Source organism: Morchella sextelata (assembly GCF_020137385.1).
Source record: "Morchella sextelata strain SCLS chromosome Unknown scls_7, whole genome shotgun sequence".
Classification (NCBI taxonomy): domain Eukaryota; kingdom Fungi; phylum Ascomycota; class Pezizomycetes; order Pezizales; family Morchellaceae; genus Morchella; species Morchella sextelata.
The window spans coordinates 1,528,307-1,549,729 of NW_025408622.1; the positions used below are offsets into that span (position 1 = coordinate 1,528,307).

Here is a 21,423-nt window from a genome sequence, read left to right on the forward strand (position 1 = left end):
TTGCAGCAGCAGCAGTGTAGTGTTACACATGTGATTGTGATGGCTTGCTGGGGGGACCAATTAAGCTTTGTGGGGAAAGAAAAAAAAAGTGGTTGACAAAGGTGATGTATGTACTTACATGTATGTAGTTGCGGAGGGATCGAAACCCTTACCCAATTTGAATGTTAAACATTGTTTGTTCTCACCCAGTACCTTTTCGGGTTAGGGGACTGTAGAAAAACAAAAAAAAATAGAAGCTCGTAAAGAAAAAAGCACCGAACTGCTTGTGGAGCTAGCCCGGGTCTGCCTGTGAAACCATGTCGGAACATACCTGGTACGAATTGCTTTTGAATGAAATGTCAGAACCTAGATCTCGAGCTGTGTATGTTGAAACATTGAGGGTATGTACTTAATACAAATGCGATTAGTGACACCGGTTATGAACCGCCAAAAACCCTGTTCCCCAATAGGGCAGTTAGTGTAACTAAGGCATTCGTCAAAATCCAATAACCCGAATCGATGAGGGAGGTTGGAAAGGAAGGAAGGAAGGATCAAGAGAGGGATGGATAGAAGAAGAAGAAGAAGTGTAAGAAGACCCACTAGGTATTAGGACGGGTGGTTCAATTACGAAGAGGGGGTAAAAGTCAAGTATCTACATGTACCTGTAGATATAAAGGTGACACGTCTAGCTAGGCTAGACTGTGGACACCGTTACAAAGACCACCTTACAAGAAGGCTACATGAACACTTTGTTTATATGTACCCGCTTGTTTCACGATTTTGTCACGTTTGCAGTTGTGATATATATGTATGTAACTTATAAGCACAATATGTTACGTATTCTGCGTGACAGCTCATGAGTGACTGTCGGCACGTACTAGTACATGTACGGAGGCTGTGACTACGGGAAGTGTCTGTCGGTGCTCAGCGGTACTCAGCCATCGGGATATATTAATACGAGCTGAGCTCTTACGTGGCTTCCCGGGGACTTCACCTCAACGTCTGTGCCTGCGAAGTACAAGACCGTGGGTCACCATACATCCTTCTGAAACTCAACACTGCTTCACCTATTCCTCAATCATCACAATACCCGAGTTTTAAGCTTCATTAGAAGCACATACCAGCACATATCGGTCGGTACATACCTATTTTCATATCCCCCCTGCCAAGAACATCCCTTGCGGTGTTCGCTTTCCCCTCCGGTGTTTCGGTGCCCGTATTCGGGTTTGCATCACAGCTTCCCACTCGCATCCTGGAGCGCTTTTCGCTAATCTTATCTTATCAGGCAGGACGCCCTTGATGACGTTTAACAACCTGCACAGCCACGATAGCCACGCGTACCCACAACTACCCTGCAGGCTAGTATGTATTCGTATTCGTTTCGTCACGTCTGCAACCCTGTTTGGCTGTGGAGAACGAGAGCAGGACAGGGAGAGAGACGGAGCTACAAATACTCAAAAGAGCTGTCACCACCTGCAATGGGGGACAGTCAGTTGTACTCTTCATGCTTAATTCCATCTGTGTATCTTGAAGCTGATATAAACCAGTGCTTCCAGTGCTGACACCGCACCAGTACCATTACACATATCCTTAAACCTCACAGCTCACAAGCAAGCAAGCACCCAAGCTAGCTCCCCTCCCGCCCACCATGTCCGACCAAAAGCACCCCGACGGCCCCGAGGGCCACTACACCCCACCCCCACCCCCACCCCCCCCACCACCCATCCCCCCGCACCACTACCAGCAGTCCCCATCAGCACCCCCGCGCTCACCCCCCTCCTACGCCTCCCTCCCCTCCATCACCTCCTCCACCCCCGCCGGTCCCACAATCGGCCCCAACGGCCGCCCCAGCACCGACGACAACCGCGGCTACGACCAGACCCCCGACTCCGGCGGCCCCGGCGACCAGCCGCCGCCCGCATACACGGAGACCTATGGCGAGCTGGACATCACGCAGGACGGCATGTCGACGCATGCGCAACTATCTGGTCTGTCCCCCTCCCCGCCCCCTTCTCCCCGCTCCCCCTAGCTAACCCCCGCCGCAGAGGATGGCCGCGTCAACATCCACATCCATGAAAAGGGCGGGCACCTCTCGACGCTCCTCGCGCCGGCGATGCGCGCACAGATGCACCTCGCCGAAAAGGCCGCCTTCCGCGCGCGCGCCGAGAAGCCCACCGACCCCAGCGCCGTCTTCGGCGTCCCCGAGTTCGCGCGCGACGTGCCGCCGCTCAACATCCTGATCCAGATCATCGGCAGCCGGGGCGACGTGCAGCCGTTTGTTGCGCTGGGCCAGGTGCTGAAGAATCAGTACGGCCATAGGGTAAGGGTGGCCACGCATCCGACGTTTAAGAAGTTTGTCGTCGAGAATGGGTTGGAGTTTTTTTCGATTGGGGGGGATCCGGCGGAGTTGGTGAGTTTTCTACTTTGTGTTGTGGGGTAGGAGGAAAGGGGATGGGGGATGGGGGCTAATGTGGTTGTGGGGAGGTAGATGGCGTTTATGGTCAAGAATCCGGGGTTGATGCCGGGCATGGATAGTCTCCGCAGCGGGGACGTGTCGAAGCGCAGGAAGGGCATGTGGGAGATACTGCTGGGCGGCTGGCAAGCATGTGCGGAACCCCCCCTTATTACCATTTTCGGGACAGAGGCTGACAGAATCTTAGGTATCGAGCCAGGCGACGGCACTCCCGAGGGCGTCGGAGACCCGGCGGGGAATAAGCCCTTTATCGCAGATGCGATCATTGCCAATCCGCCTAGTTTTGGACATGTGCATTGCGCTGAGAAGCTGGGAATACCGCTGCATTTGATGTTTACGTATGTTTTATTACCTATTTTGTTTTTTACGGTGGCTCTACTTGCTTGGGCTTGGTGGGCTAATGATTGATATGTGGATTTAGAATGCCGTGGTCACCAACGACTGCCTTCCCGCACCCGCTCGCAAATATCCAGAGTTCCAATGCGGAGAGCGGCGTCACAAACTATCTCAGCTATGTTCTCGTCGACATGATGACTTGGCAAGGGTAAGTCTCCGCATCATAACCGATCACTCGGCACATGCCCGCCCCAAAATAAACATAACTAACTCCCCGCAGCCTCGGCGACCTCGTCAACCGCTTCCGCGAAACCAAGCTCGGTCTCGATCCCATCAGCACCATGTGGGCCCCGGGCATGATCTCCCGTCTGCAAGTCCCACACACCTACATCTGGTCCCCCACACTGATCCCCAAGCCCCTCGACTGGCCCTCGCAAATCTCCATCAGTGGCTTCTCCTTCCTCTCCCTCGCCTCTAGCTACACGCCCCCGCCCGATCTCTCCGCCTTCCTCGCCGCCGGCCCACCCCCCGTCTACATCGGCTTCGGCTCCATAGTCGTCGACGACCCCAACGGGCTCACAAACCTCCTCTTCACCGCCCTGCGCGCGCTCAAAGTCCGCGCCCTCGTCTCGCAGGGCTGGGGCGGCCTCGGCGGCGCCGACCTCGCCCCCCCACCCAACGTCATGCTCCTCGGCAACTGTCCGCACGACTGGCTGTTCCCGCGGTGCGCGGCCGTCGTCCACCACGGCGGCGCAGGCACCACCGCCGCTGGTATCCGCTGCGGAAAGCCCACCGTCATCGTCCCCTTCTTCGGCGACCAGCCCTTCTGGGGGTCCATGGTCGCGCGCGCGGGCGCAGGGCCTGACCCGGTGCCGTTCAAGAAGCTGACGGCGGAGATCCTGGCGGAGAGCATACAGACGGCGTTGAGCGAGGAGGTGGGCGTGCGCGCGAGGGAGCTGGGTGAGCGCATACGGCATGAGGCCGGCGCGGAGGTCGGCGCAAAGACGTTCCTGGCGGGGCTGGCGAACAGCGGTGGCAACGGCGGCGTGTATAGGTGTGTCATCGACAAGTCGCGGCCCGCGGTGTGGCGGCTGAAGAAGAATGATGCGCCGTTGAGCTCGTTTGCGGCCGCGCTGCTGGTCTCGAATGGGATGGTTGAGGGCGGCTGGGGCGGGTTCAAGCTGTGTCGGCATAAGGAGTGGCAGACGGATGTGGGCCCTTATGAGCCGCTTACGGGCGCCGCGGGGGCGCTGCTCGGCACGATCGGGAGCGTCATGATGGGTGTGGGAGACTTCCCTCGGGAGATGTTCAAGGTTGTGAAGAAGGCAGGCGACTCCTCGCCGCCGAGTGGCGAGCCCTCGGCCGTCGGTGGTATGTTGGGCGAGAAGGGGCACAGGAGTGATACTTCGCTGAGTGGGACCTCGACACCAAAGTCCATGAGCGGCCCGGGCTCGTTACAGCTAAGGGGTCCGCTGAGACGAGTAGCCACCGGTGACAGTCAGGGTAGTGGAAATGGCTTTAGTCTAGAGATGGCGCTGGGCGCTGGAAAAGGTGTTTCTAGGATTGTAGAAGCAGGACTAAAATGTATGTCCAATTCCCACTCAATTGTTTCAATGCTTGAATCAGAAGCTGACCTCCTATAGCACCAATGGATTTCACCCTCAGTCTTGCCCAAGGCTTCCATAACGCGCCAAGACTGTATGGCGATAACGTTCGAGATGTTGACAAAGTCACCGGCTTCCATAGCGGCATGAAGGCCGCCGGAAAAGAACTCACACTCGGACTCTACGACGGCGTTTCCGGCCTCGTCACGCAGCCCATCCGAGGCGCGAAAGAGGACGGAGCCGTGGGCCTAGTCAAAGGCTTTGGCAAGGGGCTCGGCGGAGTCTTCCTCAAAGGCGGAGCAGGTAAAAATCTCCTCAATTCTACATCCCACCAACTTTGTTTTTTTTGGAAGCCCCATTCACTAACTCAATTTAAAAGCATTCTGGGGTGTTCCGGGTTACACAATGAAAGGCATCTACCGCGAGATCCAAAAGCTGCAGGTCTTGGATGCCGACAAACACATCCTCAGCTCGCGCATCGCCATCTCCGAAGCCGAACTGCACCAGAGCAGTCTCTCCGAGCAGAAGGCCGCCCTCGCCAAATGGGCCACAGTACGAATCGAGCCCAAGCGGCCCATGAAGGACGTCTTCAACGGCGGGTTCATGAAGGGCAAGGGCAAAGAGCGCAAAAAGACCAACGAGTCCCTCCACTATCCCCATGATTCGGGGACGACGGCGATGGAGATTAGCTCGCCCACGACAGAAATGACTACAGAGGCTGCACCGTATACTCCCGGTGTGCTACAGCAGGTTGCGTCCTACGACGATGACGAGCTGGAGAGGGCCATTCAGGAATCGGTCCGGGTGACATCGCAGGGAAATGCACAGCATGATGCGGCCGTGGAGGCGGCGATCAGGGCCAGTGTTGCAGAGATGCAGAACGTGGCAAGGAACAATCCTACGCAGAACTCGGATGAGGAGGAAGAAGCCTACCAGCGCGCTATTAGAGCCTCGATGGCCGAGACCAGCAGATTCAATGCCGCAGGAAGGGGAGGATGGGGAGGAAGTGGTGGAGCAGATGCATGGGAATCCTATGACAAAGAGACTGGTGTGGTAGCGGCAGATCGTGAGCTTGAAGAAGCCTTGAAGCAGAGTCTCGTCGAGCGAGGAGGCCACATAATGCAAGACGAAGCCGAATTCGAACGGGCTCTAAGAGAAAGCGAGGTGTTCGCCGAAGGGGCCCGAGAAGACGATGAAGACGAGCTACAAAGAGCACTTAGAGAGAGCAGGAGACAGGACAAGATGCCGCAGGGCAGGACCGACGAGCGCGATGAGGACTTATTGAAAGCCATTGAGGAAAGCAGGAGACTTGACGAGGAGAAAGAGGCGAAAAGGATCGCCGAGGAGAAGATAGTGATGGAGTATGTAATGAAGGCAAGCCTAGAAGAGCAAGGGTACGAGAGAAGAAGGAACGGAGGCAGTAGCTTCGCATTGAATTAGCTTAGACTAACTTAGACGTATCCTCTCTTTTTTTTCTTTTTTTTGCGGGGGGAACTTGGAGTTTCGGGTTTTCAGTCGTTTGCTTTGGTTTCGTGTCGTCTACGTACGTACACTATTACGAGTTGACTCTTGATATTGTATCGGATTGGGGAACACTCAATTACATAGATACCCCCCCCTCCCCGAAATCTCATTTCGTTAAATAACCTTTTTCCATATTCCATATTCCAATATATAAAGAGAGTAGAGTACCTACATTGCATTTATCCTCGATCTCCCCTATCATCTCTCCCCCCTGCCAGTTCTATTTCCGTCCACTCCTACACTCCCTTCGCCAACACCGCTGCCGCACACAAAAAACAAAAACAAAACAGATCAATAAGTAACCACACTCGAAGCTTTTTCCGTGCTGGTCTGGTTCGCGGTCATTTGTTTTCCTGTAGATCCTGTCGGAAGATACGGGTAGATCCTTTCGCCTAAGCACGAGAAGCCCCAATTAAACCCCGGAACACGATCGTCTTCTTCCCGGAAGGGCCTAGGGGGGAGCTTCAGCCTCAACGGCGGTGGAGAAACTTGTTCCGTTTCTTAATTATTGCAGATCTGGTGGTGAGAGTAATAGTGGGTTAGATATTATTTCGCGCACGGTCCTTCGTTCCTGGGTTAGGGTAGAGTAATAACTATTCTCTTGGCAACGGCGCAGTAGTTGTTGGGGCTAGCCACGTTGGTCGTAATTGTTAGGGTCTACGAATTAATAGCGGCTACGAATAGCGGCTTTCGGGTTGGAGGTGCTTCTCCACAAGTAGTAGCTCTTACTCGTTGAAATTTACTTCAGGATTAAGCAGACATAAAAACTCCAGGCATTGCTTACTTATTATTCTCGAGGCAGATCTCATGAAGTAGAGTAGTCCCGGGTCGGACTCGACTCTACGACATTCGCAGAGCAACGTCATCATCCCCAATCCTACTTACTTACGAGTCAGAGTTCTTATATGTACTACGTAGGTGTTTTAACTCGCCGTGGCGCTTCAGGGTTTTACTATATGTGGCTAGCGCAGTGCAGCTCTAGTTTCTGCGCATGGTTTTGAAAAATGTGGCTTCATTTAGATAATTATCTCATTATGTATATAATAGTCACAGGAGTGTCTGAAGATAAATCAAGCACACACTCTACCACATACAGCTAGAACTACTCGCAATCTATCCTCTTTTTTTTTTGGCTCTTGCAAATCCAGACTCGCGCATACGACATGGTTTCACCTGTCCACAGATCTTCCAGAACCTAAACTGACGTTCCGTTGGATAAAGGCCGGCATGGAATCTTTGTGGGGGAGAACCGTCAAAAAAACAAGGGTGGTTCTTCCAGCTGCAGCACACATGCATCCCCTGTCACCGTCTCAGCTACTGTGAGAAAGAGAAGAGGGTCTCTAGCCTGTGTTGAACACCCCCTGTCTAGAGCTGTCAAAGGGTTTCATGTATATTTTATTCAACCCCGCTTTAACTGCTTCTTTTCCTGTGCCACCACGCACGCAGCCTACAAACCAGTCTGGACTTAAGTTCCCGCCTCTGTTTTGGGTTCATGCAACAGAATATTCTAATTGCCTCATGCCCTCCTCATCTATACGCTACATCTGGAACCGATTTCATCTTAAGCGGAATACGTACCTACCCTACTCTACCTGCATGTACGTTCTTGAGATCGGAATCGTCGGATTGTGCCTTCAGTCATTAAAGGCGCTAGCTGCATTTTTACTATATCATATACATGCAATTACTTACCTTGGCCTATATAATTTCCTTGCCTCCAATATTGCGTAGCTAGCCTGCAAGGATGCGGATAACCATATCGCCTTTAGAAGCAGTATCTCTTAAAGCGACCATGGGTGCTGTTTTCCTTCCTTGACATAGCGTTACTCCATCCTCCACAATTGCAATTTTCTGGTCCATTATCACCTACCTATCATTTGAGATACCTCGAGAATCAATCAGAGTCCCCAGACCGAACCCTGAATTGCGGTTCAGAATCCCCCATCCACCGTGTTCTCACCACTCGTATGCCACCGACTGCCACAACCCGCTCACAATGGGTTGGCTTAGACGGAGCGTCATGTTTCCTCTCACAAACTATCACAAACGCCGAAAAGTCTCTCCATGCTAGACAGAACTCCAACGGCCCAGACCCCAGTGGATCGCCGGCCCCCATAAACACCCTCCTCCCACCCCCCAGCTCCTCCGGCCCTCCGCCGCCAGACTCCGACAGCCAATTCCAAATAGCCGGCCTCAGCCGCTCCATCTTCATCGTCGTGATAGTCATCGGCGTGGTAGTTTTGACAGTCCTTTCTTTCCTCGCCGTCTGCTGCTTCAAGCGCTGGAAAAGAAACAGACCAGCAGTAGAACACATGCTCTCCGTGCAAATGCAGGACATCGACCACATCAGCCATTTCGGCGACGCCCCGCGCCCCGACTCGACCACACTCCCCATGCAGAACGCACTGCAATCAAAATCCGAGGGCACACTCCCCCACCTCGACGGGAACGCAGCAGTAGGGAGCCCGCTGGGAACCATGCTAAACCGATTCCACAGTCCGAGCAACAGCGCGTCGCACCGCCGCCTGGGCTCAGGTGACAGTACATACAGCAGCCGTGTCACGACATCGGCCTGGGATAACGATCACCCCACACGGACTGTCGGCAGAAGCGCCAATGTACCGCCCACGCCTAGCCTCTGTGGGCCGTCGTCGGGCACTTATCAGGGAGTTTCAGTGTCGTCCCAGCCGTCTACCCCTGGGGCGCCTTTCTCACCGGTTCCATTTTCGGCTTATCGCTCGCCCTCGATCACGTCGCTGGAGTCAAATCCACCTCGGATTCCCGCCAGGGGAAAGCGACCGTTTATGGATACTATAATGTCTGTGCCGAGGCCACTGTCGATATCCAACAAGCTAAGGAAGAAGATACGGCCGATTACAGAAAATAAGGCGGCTTCAGAGCCGGCTCTGGGGGCCCCTGTAGCCACGTTTGCAGGGTTTGGGAGGGCGAGTGCAGGGAGTATGAGTAATTGGGTCAGCTGGTGGGAGAGCAGTAGCGATGAGGAGGAGGAGGAGGAAGAAGCGGCGACAAAGAGGAAAAAGCGGAAGAAATAAAATATCGGATATATGCAATTTTCTTCGGCCGAGGTTTTTCTCGGGAAATTAGGCGTTTGGGTTTAAGTACGATTGTATGGACTTAGGTTTGTTGCCAAGTTCAATGGACCACACTCTTCTCTTTCAGGCCATTACTGATAGCGGCAGTGACCATACTGTCAACGAATTTTCTTTAGTTTTCATGTATTATTGATCACCAACATAGACGACTCTCATAGAATTTCTCTATATGATACTTGTACATATGCCTCACGTAATACAAATTGGACTCATTCATCCACGTCATGTAGTTTTAAGAGAAACTTTAGATCGAGTGATACTTCATGAACGCAGGCCCTTCAATTAAATTACTTCCACCCGAGTAACAGAAGTGACTTCGCCTCATTTTCATATTGTTGTCGTTTGCTTTCCGAGGCCGCTAGTGTAACTGCACGTGTGAACCCATGTCTATATCTACATAATATGAAGTTTAAGTACCTGCAGCCACTCATTCCCCTATATAAACCGTTGGCTGGCATGTATGTACCCGCCTCATGATCAAGTAGAGTATTTACGCTCCCCCACAGACAGATAGGAACCAACGCCCTAACCAAAAACTACATATAGACACTAGTCAGTTCTTTGCGCATGCAAGATAAACATGAAACCGAAGTCTTGCATATCCGGACCCATCCAACATACCTGTACGTACCTACATACCTGTACCTACATGTACTTACGCACATGAGTTCGGAACTTTCCATAACACCCCGCAACGCCAGTGATGCAGAGGTCCCGCGCGCAGACAAGCATCATCTCCAGGGGTGCAGTTAATATAAAATAAACGAGGGCCACCTCGCTAGTATACCACAATGAAGAGATAGACGATTTCGGATCTCCTGCCCCGGGATTTACTCCTGGTTTATTTCGATTTGCCGTGCCGTTCCGGGGGATTGCCATTTTTCCCTGAGGGCCTGTTCCTTGAGTCCATGTGGTGAGGGCCAGGGTGGATCAGGGCAGGAATTTTGATCCCTTTTAGAAAATTCCTTGATTGAACCTCGAGTACTCGTCATCATGGCGAGTTCGAGATTACAATGCCACGTTTTCCCCGTGCATTTGTACGTAAACATGAACGAGCACAGGGTACGTATACGTTGAGTTACTAACGATAAAGACCCAGGTCTAGAATATTACCGGATCCTTGTTATTTGTGCGGGGCTTCACTGTCTTTCAGAACCAAAAGTGGAGAGAAATTTGAAAACCCTCGAGACCTCGGTATTGTACGTAAAGTTGTCCCAGCGCCTAGGGGTGACGAACATGGATGTCGGCAGCCAAAATACTGACTCTCAGGCTGATATTTAATCACCAACACCAACATATCTCGAAATTTGCCTTTTCATTGCTGTCCTGGGTTATTCGTGGCCCTAAATGTGACTATAGTATATTAGCCCGGGGCTTTGAGTATATACGTAATTAATAGCTGAGGAGTAGCGGAGTCATTTCTTACTATGTCTTTAGTTAACCCCATATTCTGTAGCAGGTCGTGACTAGACGGAAAGTATTTTGGGGAACTGAAAACTATATGTTATCTGTAGGATTGTCTGTTAGAAAAATGAAAAAGAGGAACTGTTAGCTAGAAGTGAACACGGGGTTAAAGCTGGATGCCGATGTTCCGAGAATTTAAGGTTACGGTTAGTACATGTAGTAGTCGTACTCTCGAGCAATCAAGGGGCTAACAACGTCACGGTTAGTACAGATCAGAATAAGCCGCATATCACACTGCATGCACGCGCAGTGGACATATGTACATACATGTAATTCAGCTTGATCACTTTGTGCATGGAGCCCAGTCTCATGCCCAGACTTTTGTCAACTCGTTCCTCGTTCTTGTGCTGGAGAATCACGCCACAGGCTGAACACGAGACTACATGGAGCCCTATCTTATCTAAACCCACCGAAAGATTAGTTATTCCCAAGGGAAGAGAATTAGGGGCGCTGACAATAATAAGAGATTGATGGCCAATAGATCTAGACGGTGTTGGCTATTTCGAAGACCGCACATCAACAAGATTGAAATTGTGTTCATCTTTGCCTAGTAAAGTCGACGGAACTTAATCCCCATATAACTAGAGTCGCCAACAGGTCTCGACGTTTCTTTCCTCTTTCGCCCCCTTCATGTGGGACAGTTGCCAATATTATAGGCAGCCTTGGTTACGGGAAATACACATACGACATACAGAAGTCTCACCGCCAAGATGATCCGGCCATAAGAACATTCAGCTTTGCTCAATCCTTTACGGTAGTCTGCGACCACCCTTCTCAGGTGTGGGTTTTACGACTCATTTGTTCTGGGAGCCGAAAGGATGAGGAGCTCCTAATGAATTTAAGAAACAGGAGCGAGTGACAAATTATGATTGACGTTTCTCACGGGGTGAAGCGAGCTAGCTCGTTATATGTTAATTCGTTTCATATTATCTTAGAACCCAAGCATTTATGATCAGCAAATATATGTGGAAAAAAAGAACGGGGGAGGTCTTATGACAACTAGACGTAGGTAGGGAATTTCTTGCACCCTCATGATCTTTATGGTCTGACTTATACAAACAGCCATCCAAAACCGTAGTTTTAACGGCCGGCCGCTCTCACCACGGAAAGCTACAAGTTTTAAGAAATTTATTACCCCAAGAGAATATTCGCCTCGTGCGGTCGGGTGTATAACATGTAACCCTAACTAACCCAATACACACAGCATATCACTCGACTGAGAAAAAGGAAGGTTACATGTAATTTTTTGTTCCGCGTGTGTAATGATCTGTCTCTATCTTACATGTAGTTGTGGGGTGGTGTGATTTTTTCCTTGACATCGTGCCCAGTCTTGTACCTCCTGGCCGGTTGTCGTACCAGGCAGGACATTATTCAATTCGAAACCAGTTTTGCATTTGTGACAAGGTCGGTCGACTCTGAAGTGATTCTAATCACTTTCTCGATACAACGTTTTATTCAGTACACAATCGCGAGATATCCCATACTAGATTATAAGCTGGGAACGGGCTCACTACTATCGCAATTCTGGTGGTGTAAATACGTACCAGTAATGGGTACATACATAGCATGTCCATTTGTAGATAAGTCGTTTAGACGCCTTCACTGGGGTATGGTGCTCACGGGGTATTGTGCAACAACTAAGAACGACAAAAATGGGCACAAAAAATACGAGGAATATCAGCAAATAAAGCTTATAGATACAATTCCCTGTGCAAAATAAGGATTCTATTGATTTTTCTCGAATTCTCCATGCTCATTTTTGACGTTCTTGAACGTTGCACCATACCCCCGTGAGAACCATACCCCCGTGAAGGCGTCTAGCGTATTCAAGTGTAGAAACCTGATTAAGGTAGCAAGAAGTGACGGTTTTGGCTTCCCACGTTTGTAGATCCTTTTGGATAACCATATCTACGCCGGTTCGAGTAACTGTCATCACAGCTACTTGACTATCACTGGGCGCAGCTTGATATATCGTGGAATTTCCTCACATATCATACAGTAAATACATTCTCTTAATTGTATCATGATATTCGCCTCTCTAATCAAAAACAGCACCGCGCACAGCGGCATAACCAGAGATAAAACAAAACTCCCGCAATGATCAGTTACAAAAAATAAGCAAAAATAAAAGAAAGCACGCCCTAAAACTACAACTTCATTCCCAGCGCTTTGTGCACCCTCATGGACTGCCTGATGCTAAGATCCAACATAATCTCCTCACTGCCTCCGGGAATGGCATAACCTCTGACGTCCCTATACAGCCTCTCTACCTTGGCACCCTGACCGCCCTTGGTGTATCCAATACCACCAAAGATCTGGACTGCCTCGCGCGCACAGAACTCAAAGGTGACCGTCGCCTGAGCCTTGAGCCCAGCAATAGCGCCACCAAGCTTAAACATCGCCTCGGTTTCTCCCATTTGCGTGCACTGGTAAATGATATTCTCTAGCCAGTTGTGTGTAGCCTCTACCTGTCTTGCCATGTTTGCGAGCTTCATGCGGATGACGGGGTGCTCAATGAGCTTCTTCCCGAATGTGCGGCGCTTGTTAGCGTACTTCATTGCTTCCTCATAGCAAACACGTGAGAAGCGCGTGCATTGAATGATGATTCCAACACGCTCGTGGTTGAAGTTTGTCATGATGACCTTGAACCCAGCATTTTCCTTGCCGATAAGGTTCTCGACGGGAACCTTAACGTCCTCGAATGTAACGTATGTAGTTCCTGATCCGTGAACTCCCTGGCAGTCCATTTCGCGGGTTGTGACACCCTCGCTGCGCTCAATGAGGAGGACAGAGACACCGCCCATTCCAGGTCCGCCTGTACGCACGGCTACGGTGAAATAATCGGACCAGACACCGTTGGTGATCCATTTCTTCTCGCCATTGACAATATAGTGCTTGCCGTCGGGGGTCTTCTTGGCCTCGCAAGTGAGATTTGCAACGTCAGAGCCCGCATCGGGCTCAGTGATACATAAGCAGATACGTTTTTCACCCTTGAGAATACCAGGGACGATGCGGTCTTTAAGTTCTTTTTTGCCGAATTTCATAACGGGAGGTAGACCAATGGCGTACCCTCCAATCATGTTCCAGACAAAACCACCAGACCCAGTGCGTGAAATTTCGTCGGTGACGACGAACTCATGGAAGAGATCCCATTTCTCGGGTGGTACAGCGGCGATCCTGTAGGGGGTGTACTCTACGGGATAGTGGAGACCGAGGAGACTGCAAAAAAGGAATATCAGTAATCTGTCATGCTAGAAACTATGGGAAAGGGGGGGGTAGGGGGCATACCCAGCGAGGTACCCGCGCTGTCCCATCTGTTGGTAAATCTCAACCGGTACAAACTTAGCCTTCTCCCACTCGTTGAGGTAAGGCTCAATCTTCTCTTCCACCCAAGCCCTAACCTCCGCCCTAAGGGCGGCATGCGACTCGTTGTAGTAGGGTGAGTGGTAACCTTGGTACCAGGCTGGATCACCGTAGGGGATCATGTCGCCCCATGGCTCCAAAGCTTCCTTCAGTGTCTCCTCTGCCGGGGCAGGCGCGACAGGACCAGCTTGCATAGGTACGAGCGCCTGCTCTTCAACTTTCGCTGGCTCTGCGACCTTGGATTCGGCGGGCTTGGGCTCTTCCTTGGGAGGCTCGGGCGCAGCCTTACCCTCTAATGAACCGATTAAAAGCTTGGGCTTGTATTTCTTGAGGATGGCCTCGTTGTGGTATTTCCAGAACTGGGCGGTTGCATCTTTGCCGCCAACTCGCTGGAGGATCTTCTTTCCTCCGGGATGCTCATCTGCAAACTATAAAGTTATGGCGCGTTAGTTTTGTTTACTTCGATTGATTTTATTCTTCTTTACGCGTTGGCGGCGAGTTAGTGAGCGAGTGGGTAGACAGGTAAGGCAAACCTTCGTGACATCGTATACATCACCCTCAACAACGATCCACAGCGAGTCAGGCTTCTTGTGCTCTGCTACCTCGGACAGCTTGAAGGTCTTAGACATGGTTGCTAGTATATATTTGATCCTGTGGTAGTTCTTGTGATGGTGGTGCAGTATCGAGAAGAGGAGGAGGAGGGATGAAGAGGAGAGAGAGAACAGATGCAATAAAGAGGCAGCGGACGACCGGGAGTAAGGCATGTGAAAAGGGCAACTCTAGCACTTCCGGGACCACTCGATTTCACTCAAAGTCAGGTGGTAACAACCATTATGTCATCCACTCACTCACGGGATGGGGGGAGTTTCACATGTTAGGATGTGGTTTGCTTTCGTTCCCCGCAAACGTCTCGGACTCCCCGCGAAAAGTGATAATGGGGAGTCTACGATTGGCTGCTGGAGGGGTCTGGGGAAGGTGTGAGACCCTTACCTCGGTGCCTCGGCAGTTACTGTGTTTAGTTAAGCTGCATGTCTACATAGAGTAGCTGTGTTGTTGCTGTCACAGGCCCAGACAGGGACGACACACGGTTGTGGGACGTCATAGATCTTGCTTGCATTATTAAGCTAGGAGTAGGTACCCTCTGTGCTAACGAAATCTAGCCTCGGTCCCAGGCTCAGGTGGTGTGATTTATTTCGTGTGGCTGATAATGCCCGCTAGTCCTATTTTGACATCAAATTTCTATCACCACTTCTGAGCCTGGTGAATTTGCTGCCATGCCTACACCGTATATTTTTTACCCCCCAAAACCTCCTCCAAAATGACTGGATCGCGCTGAATATACAGCGCAGCCAAATCCCCGCTGTACCCAGCTCGCTGCGCACCCAAATCACCCAATTTGTCGTGCGAGCAATACCCCGCGCACTGCGCGAGCCACCACCCGCGCAGCGCAGGCAACCCATCCGCGCAGCGCAGGCAACCCATCCGCGCAGCGCAAGCAACCATCCGCGCAGCCAAATCCCCACTGCACCCAGCTCGCTGCGCACCCAAATCACCACTGCACCCAGCTCGCTGCGCACCCAAATCACCGAGTAAGTCGCCTAGGTGGCCTACATATATGCCAGCCCGACGTTCAGTACGGAGGGCCGCCTCCGGGCGCCCATTCATTCCTTCGCACTATCCTATATCCGCCAGCTCAACCACTCAACAGTCACCTATGCACAGTAATTATACCTCGCCGCCTCCGCCTCCTACCCTAGCTCAACGCTTATCTGCTGCGCGGAATATGGTGCGACAGTATGGTTTCGATGATATCCCCAATTGCCTATTAGCAGAACTTCAGTGTACAGATCCATCCGTGCTCGCGCGTTCCAAAGCTTACTTGCAGCGCGGTAGCATGGGCAAGCTTTTATGTGCTGCGCTCGTACACTCTTCTAATTCCATCAAAACCCTCGCAAAGGATATTGATTTGCGTAATGCATGTGTGGATATCGTCGAGAACCTTGTGCACAGCGAAATGAGCGCCCTTATAGCTGCACCGCACATGCGCAAAAAGATGAATCAATTTACCCATGAATACATCAGCGGATTTTCACTCTCTGATATTGCAGTAGCGCAAAACAGCTTCGCCCCCACAGTCAAAAGGCTCGTTGATGCAATGATAGCGCCTAGCGCTCAAGACCCCGCGCGCGCTCAAGACCCCGCGCGCGCTCAACACCCTCCCCGCGCTCAAGACCCCGCGCACGCTCAAGACTCCGTGCACGCTCAAGACCCCGCGCACGCTCAAGACCCCGCGCACGCTCAAGACCCCGCCTCCCCGCTGGGCAATCATTATCAACCCCACCAAGAAGACTCAGAAGATCTCCCTTCATTCATAGAGCTGGGAGTCGGTACGACTAGTACGCAGAAACCTGCGCCCACCAAGCGTTATGATATTGTCTCTACAGTTGCCATCAGCATTGCAGCTTATGGGCGCTCACAACGCGCCAATTCTCTTCAGGGCATGGTGGGCTATTATTTGAACGCCTCCGGCGCCGGTAAACGAGTGATAGAGGTCCTCCACTGCCTGGGAATCTCTGTCACTTATGAGGCTGTAAACCACGCACTGCGTGCTAACGCCTCTGCCCTGCGTGATATGCTACGCATCAAGGCTGCTGCCCACCCGTTCTTTGTTTCCTTCGACAACATGGTTTTCTACCAAAGGGTAAAGACTCATACTACTGGTAATCGTCAATATCAACAACACTACACTGCGGGGTATATTGCATTCCTGCAGGGCACCCCGCGCGCTGGGTTCCTCCCTCGCGCTGAAATGCTCAACCGTGATAGTGCCCGATTGATATCTGCGCGCGACATAATGGTGGACTCAACAACCTTCCAATACACGCGCGACGCCGCGAAGGCCAACATATGGAATATACTCCACAAACATGCGCATGGTGCTATAGAGCTCAATATGCAGCGCAGAGGAAAAGATGGCACTATCATCAAGCCAGGTTACGAACCATTCATTGCCCCCGCACTGTTTCCATTGCCCTTGAAAAAATCTGACCTTCACACGATGCCCACCTTCCATAAGAATGAGGCCATAATCAGCGAGGTTATCGACATCATAAAATCAATTCTACAGGAGCTTGATATCACCGCCCACCAGCTTATGGACAAACTGATCCTCTTCAAGGGCGATTATATGACCGTGAGAAATATACTGTACGTGCGTACTTGGCACAACTCTGCATTCCCTAAGCTAACTTCCGCTAGGAAGGCTGTTTTTCGCAGGCAGGAAGATCAACCTGCGCACCAAATGGAATACGTGGAGCCCGTAATTGGTCTCTTTCATCTGCAAATGTGTATGCTGGGCACTATATTTAAGGCGCACTGGGGGAATGATGGTCGAGAGCCCACTAGTATCCTCCGGTTTGTTAAATTACTTCGAAAGCCCGCGATAAACACACCTAAACCCAAGGATTTCCGCGCATACGATCAATTCTTTCAACAAATACTTGAAGCGCATGTAATATCTCTTGCTGCCGAAACTCTCAACGCCGACACCGTCGAGTTGTTCAATCACCGCCTCCGCGCAGCCAACTGGCGTCTTGTAATAGAGGATATGGTTGATGCTATATTCCCAGTATGCGGGGGACTATCCGTCGTCAAGCGCAGGCGTTTCTGTGAGCGCGGCATTCCTGTTCCGCACCAATCCAGAGATATTCTATATGAAAATGCGATTTTACTACTGCAGCAAGGATTGGTGTACGCTGACTACGGTGCGGCGGTATGCGCGGGGGATCCCGGGCGCCTGGAGCACATCATTCGCCTCTGGACCACGCAATTACATGGTACCCAAAATATCAATTACCCGCGCGAGGTGATTCATTTGATTGCTTGCATGGAGAAAATATGGTCCCCAGAGATGAGAAATATATGGCACCACAACTGCCTGGTTAATCCCTCTGGGCGCAGGGGGGCATGGGTGCCCGACGACCTATTTGGTGAGTATGTTGTGCATGAGATCAAGGCTAGGATCCACCCAAGCAGCAATATTCACTCGGACCAACACCTTAGAGAAACAATATCTCGCCAAGTGATGTCGCTACACGCCAGTAAGGTTTCTATGGAGCGAGAATCGCGTGCGCACAGCTATGGGACGCACTCATCCTTGGTACGCAGCTCAACTGATGTGGCGAATATTGTGCGCGTACTCCTCGATGAAGCCATATGCAGAGACTCGATCCCCCGCGCGCTGGATAGTGTGAAGGAACAACCGCACTGGGAGGCAACAGATTTGATGGGCGCGGGAATAGCGCGCCTCGCAACTGGGGTGCCACTGCGCGAATATATGCAGCGTGCACGATTCAGCTGGCACCCTGGAAAGTCCTCATCAAACACGTCATCCCTGGATCTCGAAACCGAAGAAGATTTTGATACTGATATACTTGGCCCAGAAGCCGGGCTAGACGATCTCCTCTGACACATTGTACGCTGGTTTCTTTGTCTGATGGTTTAGTTCTTTGTCCCTGCGCGCAAGTTTCTTTGTCCCTACGCGCAGGTTTCTTTGTCCTTACGCGCAGGTTTCTTTGCGCGCAAGTTTCTTTGTCCCTGCGCGCGGGCTTCTCTGTGCGCAGGATTTCTTTGTTAGACTATGTAGACTGTTTCTTATAAATCCCAGACTTGAGCGCATACTCGAGGGACAAACTGGACCAATGCCCGACATGTAGCAGTGGACAAATTATGGCAGCCAATCTAAATCATCCTATACAGCATCCGGTCGATGTGGATTTTGCAGTCGGTCAGGCAGCGCTCAATACTGGGCGCCAGATACTCAACCAATTGATCGAGATTAGAGCCCATCTGTTCAATGCGGAGGCGCGGCGAATCAACCGCGCAATATATATGAGCGGATCACGGGAGGTTTGGATACCCATGCGACATGTAGATGGCTCTAGCCCAGGGGCTACATTCCCGCGCAACCACGAGGAGTTGCTAGCCATGACTCCCCAGCAAATGGGCACCGTCTCAGCACATTATGGATTGACTCATATACCTTGGCTCAATTATGCGAGTGCGAATAATCCTACGTCGCGCAGACGAAAAATTCTGGCATTTCTTGGATGCCTCGACCTTTGAGAAAGAGCGCGGATATTTATGCGCGCTGTTCTTGCGCGCTGTATATGCTAGGGACACACATTTGCGTGTGCATATTTGCGCGTAAATATATTGCATTGGGGAATAAATCAATAGGCTTAATATATATTTATCAAATCACTCTTTCCTGCCCGTGCGTACTGAAGCAGCGGCCCTGACTTTACCCGCGCGCAGCCCTCCCCGAGGCCTTAGTGGCAGATTTAATCCCTTTGCTTTCTCGTTCCAGCTTGCTATTGCCTTTGATTCAACTTGTTCCTGTGTCTTCCGTGCCGCCAGAATAGTCCTCTTTTGCACCGCGCGCTGTTCTTTAGCTTTGTCTGTAGCTGCGATGGCACGCTGAATCTCTAGTAGTGGCGCCTGCGCGGGGTTTCCGGGATCCACTTGAACAAAACTGAAATCATACATTCGGGGCCGTGGCGGTGCTCGCTCACGTCTTCGCGGGGAAATCACCATCTTGATACTGTCGATGAGTGATAGCAACGACTGTGTGGAGGCCTGGAGGACAGAGTATTCCAGATGCACTTCAGGCGACAGTACCTCGGCCAAGGATTCTGGGCTGTTAATAGTGAATAGCTCCCCTGTAATTTTGGCGATGGCAGCCTCGCTCATGGAATCTGTAGGCATCAAGGAAGGGTATAACCCGCGCACCCAGGCGTTGTATTCCGTTGCGCGCCATTCTATAAGCTTCTCACGCGCCAATACCATCCCAGATTTGGAGGGCGCATTGCTCTTTGCCACTACTACGTCCATATTCTTCTCGAATAGCACACAATACTGGGTCTCGTGGTACTCTGTAGTATATGTATAGCGTATTGAGCGCCGAATATCCACAGGCCCTATCAAAAAATCCCCGTCCCCCCATTCTATTGCATTATTGAAGAAACAATTATCGCAACAAGTAGACGCCGTCGCACTCGTTGGAGGCACGGGAATACCGACGCCCGATATCCAGGAGGGGTCCCCAAACGCGCAAATACCAGCACGCCAACGGCACCCCGCGGTGTTCAGAAACCATACTAGTGCAGGGTCAATATTATCCAGCACACAACGCACATCCGCCGCGAGTGCGCTGTATAGACCCCTAAGAAACTCCTCCATGGATTGCCTTCGCGCGGGGTCAGCCGCGCGGCGCCATCCAAAGTAGAAGCCCCCTTCATTCCCTGGGCGGTCGTTTTCCTCCGGCAGAAAATAACGTTCCTGAACAAATATGCATGCCACCGCACGGCGCGTTGAATCCCTCGCCGCGCGACCAATGCGCTGCCATACTGCAGCGAGGGTAAGATGTGGCATTATTCCCCACTGCACGATGACATCGATGTCTGGAAAGTTGATACCCATAGCAAACACCTCTGTGCCAATAAATATACGGTGCAAGCCATCCTTCACACCTCTCATGTATTGTGCACGGGTGTCTGGCTCAAGGGATGCACTCATGACCTTTATAAGATCTTTGGCGCGCGCAGATATCGAGGGATGCAAGAGGTTTCGTAAATAGCGCGCAATTGTATGCGCGCTATCAACGTTGTCCACAAATACGAATGCCTTTGGAATCATAGAGCCAATAACCACCTGTCTGTCTATAAGAAAGTCAAGTTCATGTAGCGCAGCTAGTAATGCTTGTCTAATAGGTATAACCGCGAGGGTAATATTGGCACGGCCGATTGGCCGCCTGTATATTATAGTCGGCGACGCAAGCAGTAAAACCTTATGGATATAGCCCAATACGTTGGGTGCAAGTGTCGCGGACAGTGCAATGATGGGAATGCTGCGTAGGTGCGCGCGGAAATCGGAGAGGTTGCTATACTCTTGGCGGAATGTTCGATATCCCCACACCACATGAGCTTCGTCCACGGCTATTGCAAGGAGGTTATCTCTGAACGCGCAGGGCTTTCTCAGTATGTGCACCCAGAAATACGACCCAGAGGTAAGGAGGACCTCTGGGGATGCATATACGAGACGATATTTGCCCTCAGCGACCTCACGCAATGCTTGGGGGCGCGCTTGAATCTCCGTCGCGGTAAGAGCGATAGCACCTATTTGATTGGATTGAAGCCACGCTACCTATGTTTGGTCAGTTATACGTACATGTATGCGCGCGCGCTACTAGTATGCCGTGTAGGTTCACATGATTACTTGCCTGGTCGTACATTATGCTCAGCAGTGGAGATACCACTAGGATAATTCCATTTTGCACAGTATATGGCAACGTCTGGAAGATAATGCTCTTCCCTGAGCCCGTTCCGGCACTGACAACGACGTCCCGGTGCATCAATACGTCGGCGATGGCGGCAGCTTGCCAATCATGGAGCTTGATGCTGTACATTGCACGGGCAACGTTGAGCGCGCGCAAGATATAGTGTGCTCGTAAATGATTTGGGTCGACATCGGCGGAATCTAACCACTTTTTACTCTCCATCTTCAGAAC

At 51.4% G+C, this 21,423-nt stretch overlaps 6 protein-coding genes across 6 annotated transcripts; 4 read left to right on the forward strand and 2 right to left on the reverse strand.

The window, feature by feature from the left end:
- Nucleotides 1-1,627: 1,627 nt before the first annotated feature.
- On the forward strand, nt 1,628-5,832 carry H6S33_012074 (uncharacterized protein; the record flags this gene model as incomplete). The annotated part of the gene is made up of 8 exons (XM_044843445.1): nt 1,628-1,967; nt 2,025-2,389; nt 2,468-2,585; nt 2,640-2,790; nt 2,874-2,996; nt 3,069-4,372; nt 4,432-4,695; nt 4,772-5,832. The coding sequence occupies 8 exons, from the start codon at nt 1,628-1,630 to the stop codon at nt 5,830-5,832; spliced, it is 3,726 nt and encodes a 1,241-aa protein (XP_044695742.1).
- Nucleotides 5,833-7,883: 2,051 nt separating this feature from the next.
- Nucleotides 7,884-8,969, forward strand: H6S33_012075 (uncharacterized protein; the record flags this gene model as incomplete). The annotated part of the gene is made up of 1 exon (XM_044843446.1): nt 7,884-8,969. One exon carries the CDS (start codon nt 7,884-7,886, stop codon nt 8,967-8,969), a length of 1,086 nt encoding a protein of 361 aa, XP_044695743.1.
- A 3,671-nt stretch (nt 8,970-12,640) lies between these two features.
- H6S33_012076 (uncharacterized protein) lies at nt 12,641-14,485 on the reverse strand (the record flags this gene model as incomplete). The annotated part of the gene is made up of 3 exons (XM_044843447.1): nt 12,641-13,712; nt 13,782-14,284; nt 14,390-14,485. 3 exons carry the CDS (start codon nt 14,483-14,485, stop codon nt 12,641-12,643), a joined length of 1,671 nt encoding a protein of 556 aa, XP_044695744.1.
- Nucleotides 14,486-15,130: 645 nt separating this feature from the next.
- On the forward strand, nt 15,131-18,324 carry H6S33_012077 (uncharacterized protein; the record flags this gene model as incomplete). The annotated part of the gene is made up of 4 exons (XM_044843448.1): nt 15,131-15,141; nt 15,206-15,445; nt 15,498-17,063; nt 17,115-18,324. 4 exons carry the CDS (start codon nt 15,131-15,133, stop codon nt 18,322-18,324), a joined length of 3,027 nt encoding a protein of 1,008 aa, XP_044695745.1.
- A 260-nt stretch (nt 18,325-18,584) lies between these two features.
- H6S33_012078 (uncharacterized protein) lies at nt 18,585-18,980 on the forward strand (the record flags this gene model as incomplete). Its single annotated transcript, XM_044843449.1, has 1 exon — nt 18,585-18,980. One exon carries the CDS (start codon nt 18,585-18,587, stop codon nt 18,978-18,980), a length of 396 nt encoding a protein of 131 aa, XP_044695746.1.
- Nucleotides 18,981-19,115: 135 nt separating this feature from the next.
- H6S33_012079 (uncharacterized protein) lies at nt 19,116-21,414 on the reverse strand (the record flags this gene model as incomplete). Its single annotated transcript, XM_044843450.1, has 2 exons — nt 19,116-21,059; nt 21,124-21,414. The coding sequence occupies 2 exons, from the start codon at nt 21,412-21,414 to the stop codon at nt 19,116-19,118; spliced, it is 2,235 nt and encodes a 744-aa protein (XP_044695747.1).
- Between the last annotated feature and the right edge of the window lie 9 nt (nt 21,415-21,423).